Source organism: Corvus brachyrhynchos, unplaced genomic scaffold (genome assembly GCF_000691975.1).
Source record: "Corvus brachyrhynchos isolate BGI_N302 unplaced genomic scaffold, ASM69197v1 scaffold544, whole genome shotgun sequence".
In the NCBI taxonomy this organism is placed as follows: Eukaryota; Metazoa; Chordata; class Aves; order Passeriformes; family Corvidae; genus Corvus; species Corvus brachyrhynchos.
Window position 1 is genome coordinate 3,684,013 of NW_008238325.1, and position 4,578 is coordinate 3,688,590.

The window sequence follows — 4,578 nt, forward strand, 5'->3', positions numbered from 1 at the left end:
CCGAGCGCTGCCGACCCCGGGGGCCGCCGGGCCTGCCCTGCCGAGCTGTGCGCCATGCGCAGCACGGGACCCAGCGTGGCGAAGGAGCCCAGGGCCTCGCAGCGGCCCTGTTCGCGCACGGCGAACACCTCCACCCTACAGCTGGCCGCCGTGCTGGCCACGAACAGCACGTCTTGGCCGCAGCAGAAGTGCGCCGGTTCTTGCTTGCAGGGCACTACTCGCTGCGACCCGAAAGGGTGCAGGTTGTAAAGCTGCACCATGGTCCCGAAAGTTTCGGCCGCAGCAGCGGAGACAGCACTCGCCGCCTCTTGGGGCGGCGCCCTGCACTTCCGCGGTGGGCAGAGCTGCCTCCGCGCGGCGCTGTGCGAGGGCGGGTGCGGCCGTGTGCGGCTGCCCCGGGGCAGGTACCCTCGTACGGGCTTCGGTGTGGCCTTAGCGTGACTCCGTTGCTGTGTGAGCACTGCCAGGAATCCTCCGTCATGGCAGAGCAGCGCTATACACTGGCGGAGCTCTCGAGGGGGAAGATAAACTGGAAGTGATCCTTGAGGAGTGTGAGACGGACTGGGAACGGTGACTGATAAATGGAAGACCTTGCTGACGGGTGTTTGGTCGGTGGTTTGTGTGCGGATCGGCTTTCACTCGGGCACGGCTTGGAGCAGCTACCGCCGGCAGCAGCGTGCCTAATGCATTAGGCTGCTGAAACCTGGGTTCTTTCAGTCTCCGAGTCAAAACTAGAGACTTTTTTGTATTTAAATACAGCAATTCTTTCTTAATAACAAAAAAAAAAAAAAAAAAAAAGATTCACACCCCAACCAATAAACCCCCCAAACAAAAGCCTAGTTATTTCACAGAATAGTCCCAGTTGTAAGGGACCCACAAGGATCACTAAGTCCAACTCTTAGCTGAATGGCCTGTATGGGGATTGAAACCACAACCTTGGTGCTGTTAGCACCATGCTCTAACCAACGGGTTCAGCACTTTTTACATAAGCCAAGTGTTCCATGATAGAGCTGCTTCCATATGTCTCTAAAGCTTTATTCATGTGACCATACTGGTAAAGGATATTAATTTTTTTTTTTTACTAGGCCAATGTCGGAAGGTAAAAATTACCATGCACTTTTAAAGCAGGTAACAGATCCACTACCAAAACCTGCCATCTCAAATGGTCCTTCCCTCATGAATACACACATTAATAGTGAAGAAGAAAAAGCAGCAGTATAATCTCTGGAACTTTATTTAGAAACACATTTGAAAACAAACAGGGTTCTGCAATTGTTTTTTTTTGGTAAATAAATTTTTCCAGGCTTTAGTTTTCTCAATATTCATCTCCTTCTTCAGCCTCTGCTTCTACCGAGTCTAGGCCAACTTCTTCATAATCTTTCTCAAGGGCAGCAAGGTCTTCCCGGGCTTCAGAAAATTCTCCTTCCTCCATCCCTTCCCCAACATACCAATGCACAAAGGCACGCTTAGTATACATGAGATCAAATTTGTGGTCGAGCCGAGCCCATGCTTCTGCAATAGCAGTTGTGTTGCTCAGCATACACACAGCCCGCTGCACCTTGGCAAGGTCAGCACCTGGCACCACAGTTGGAGGCTGGTAGTTAATGCCCACCTTCAAGAAAACAAATGAGAACTTTCCTTAGCAGTGCTAAGGCTTAAAGACTCATTTCTGTTAACAATCAAAAATCACCATGATTACAAATAAAATAGCTTAGAGTTATTTTGCACTTTATCAAAATATTTAACAGGGAGATTACAACATTGTAGTATGACTGTCACCTCTGAAGACTACACAATTCCTAATCATTTAGATATCGAGCACTTAAAAGGCTACATACCTTGAATCCAGTTGGGCACCAATCCACAAACTGAATGGTACGTTTAGTCTTGATAGTGGCAATGGCTGCATTGACATCTTTGGGCACAACATCGCCTCTGTATAACATGCAGCAGGCCATGTACTTGCCATGGCGAGGGTCACATTTGACCATCTGGTTGGCTGGTTCAAAGCATGCGTGGGTAATTTCAGCCACAGATAACTGCTCATGATATGCTTTTTCAGCAGAGATGATAGGGGCATATGTTACCAAGGGGAAATGGATTCGTGGGTATGGAACCAGGTTAGTTTGAAATTCTGTCAGATCTACATTGAGGGCTCCATCAAAACGCAGTGAGGCTGTGATGGATGAAACAATTTGCCCAATTAATCGGTTTAAATTTGTGTAAGTAGGACGGCCAATGTCCAGGTTACGACGACATATATCGTAAATGGCTTCATTATCTACCATAAAGGCACAGTCTGAATGCTCTAATGTTGTGTGGGTAGTTAGAATTGAGTTGTAGGGTTCCACTACAGCAGTGGAAACTTGTGGTGCTGGATAAATTGCAAACTCCAGCTTAGATTTCTTGCCATAGTCAACAGACAGCCTTTCCATGAGCAGTGATGCAAACCCTGAACCAGTGCCTCCTCCAAAACTATGAAAGATAAGGAAGCCTTGCAGCCCTGTGCATAAATCAGCCTATAATGAGTTGAAAAAAAATGAGAGAAAAAAAAGTTATTGCTGGTTTTGGAGAAATCAGTATTAAAATAATCATTCAAAATAATTTCTGTCATAAGTTAGCTAGTTTTACATTGTTAAAATAAAAAAAACAGTGTTCTCGAAAGGTCCTGATTTAACTGCTTGAATTTTTATTTAAAGGGGGCCCAGGGCAGGCAAGGAAATAAAAGGTTTATTTTGTTTTGAACAATTAACTATGCATAAACTTCTTAACAAAAAACCAGCAAACCATCAATATAGCTAGCTATAGAGCTGCATCAATTATTTTAAATACTAACTTGCAGCATGAATCCTTACCAGTTTGCGAATGCGGTCTAGCACTAGATCAACGATCTCTTTTCCGATGGTATAATGGCCTCTGGCATAATTATTGGCTGCATCTTCTTTCCCAGTAATGAGCTGCTCAGGATGGAATAACTGCCTATACGTGCCTGTACGTACTTCATCTACAAAAAAACCCACAATACCTCATCATAAGTTTGATCTGTTCAGTTCTGTGTGTGCTGCCTAGTGACTACACACAAAGCACGTGTGTCAAAAGAGTGTAGACAGCATCTCTGACTACACACAGCTTTGTCTGACTAGTCTTAAGAAGTTGGCACCACTTCTGCCCCTTTGTTTCAGGGTAAACATCAGGCACACACAAAGCAGTATTTGTACTCAATGAACACAGAGATCACTCAGAAAACTACATTACAGGTACAGACATGATACTGGACAGCACTCAAACAAAACTCTGTATGCAGTGCAGCAGTCCGGAAAGATGATCCAGATCGTAAAGAAGTTCTCTTGTTTTCCAGATATTGTTACCTGTAGACCATTATGTAATTTCTTTCAAATAACAATAACCTCAAATGTCAAAACAGCATCCAGACACACGTTTTAAAATCTGTAGTGTTCTATAGAAACAAAATAAGACAGTGGGGAATCTGTAACGGATCCTCACTTTTTCACTTAAGACCTTTAATGTTGGGTACATACCAACTACGGTTGGCTCTAGGTCAACAAACACTGCTCTCGGAACATGTTTACCGGCTCCCGTCTCACTGAAGAAAGTGTTAAATGAATCATCTCCACGTCCCATTGTATTATCACTAGGCACTTGACCATCAGGCTGGATCCCATGTTCAAGACAATACAATTCCCAACATGCATTGCCAATCTGAACACCAGCCTGACCAACATGGATGGATATGCATTCACGCTGCAAAGTAAAAAGAGAATGATAATGAGACATGGGGCTACCTGCCCATGGGTTGTACTTTCTATGATCTTCCTTTTCTGCAATGAATATTCCCTGTTTGCTCTTAAGTGACAATTTAAGAGAACAAGTTGTCTGCTGCTGGCAAGACACTACTCACCTTAGCTGACCTGCACTGACTTTGAGAATATTGGAAGATCCTAAAGACAACATAGTTTCTATGCACACATAGGTGAATACAAGTTCATTATTCCTTAAAATGCTGCATATATATTCCCTCTTTAATATTCAGCCTAGTCTCTTTTTCACCTTCTTTTAGTCTTTGGAAGACCTCTTTAGATAATATCCCCCCAATTTCCTTGACTTGTTACCAGACCACGTACTGGGTAACTGTTGCAATAATCTTTCCTGCACAGGACCATTCACTACATTTTCCTGTATAATAAGCATAGCACTATCTAGGCCCTAGCAATTCGTACATATTTTTTTCATACATATTCCTATGTGAAATCGTCTTAGAGTCCCAATCGATTGTAATCTGCCCCCTTTTAGCTCGCTCCTTTGATTCTAAGCAACTGTGCCATGTATGTTTAATCTCCCAATACCTCAATTGTCTTACACCTGAGATGGAAATAAGCTGCTTTTCTAGTTTACTGTTAGAGTGTATCTAGAAAAAAGCTGAGATGGGAAAGAAAAAGCAAGGTGTCTGGGCTGCTCTTCCCCGTTTCCTTGGTAGCTTCATCAAACTCCGCAGTCTCCGCTCCACCCCCGCAGATCCGGCACGAGTCTCGCGCCGCCCGCGCGACCCCTCACGCCGCC

At 44.5% G+C, this 4,578-nt stretch overlaps 2 protein-coding genes across 5 annotated transcripts in view; both read right to left on the reverse strand.

Moving 5' to 3' along the window:
* HPS3 (HPS3, biogenesis of lysosomal organelles complex 2 subunit 1) overlaps positions 1 to 344 on the reverse strand; it is a 19,322-nt gene extending 18,978 nt beyond the window's left edge. For 3 of the 4 annotated variants that reach the window (XM_017734399.1, XM_017734398.1, XM_017734397.1), the window contains exon 1: positions 38 to 344. In XM_017734399.1, the coding sequence (XP_017589888.1) occupies positions 38 to 260 (223 nt within the window). In that variant the 5' untranslated portion in view covers positions 261 to 344. The remainder of the gene's footprint in view (positions 1 to 37) is intronic. The other variant, XM_017734396.1, reaches the window with a different exon arrangement.
* Positions 345 to 1,216: 872 nt separating this feature from the next.
* The window catches only part of LOC103615703 (tubulin alpha-3 chain), a 3,983-nt gene continuing 621 nt past the window's right edge, over positions 1,217 to 4,578 (reverse strand). The window contains exons 2-5 of the mRNA XM_008633778.2: positions 3,540 to 3,762; positions 2,856 to 3,004; positions 1,839 to 2,519; positions 1,217 to 1,612 (exon numbers count right to left, since the gene is read on the reverse strand). Coding sequence (XP_008632000.1) covers positions 1,316 to 1,612; positions 1,839 to 2,519; positions 2,856 to 3,004; positions 3,540 to 3,762 — 1,350 coding nt within the window. The 3' untranslated portion in view covers positions 1,217 to 1,315. The remainder of the gene's footprint in view (positions 1,613 to 1,838; positions 2,520 to 2,855; positions 3,005 to 3,539; positions 3,763 to 4,578) is intronic.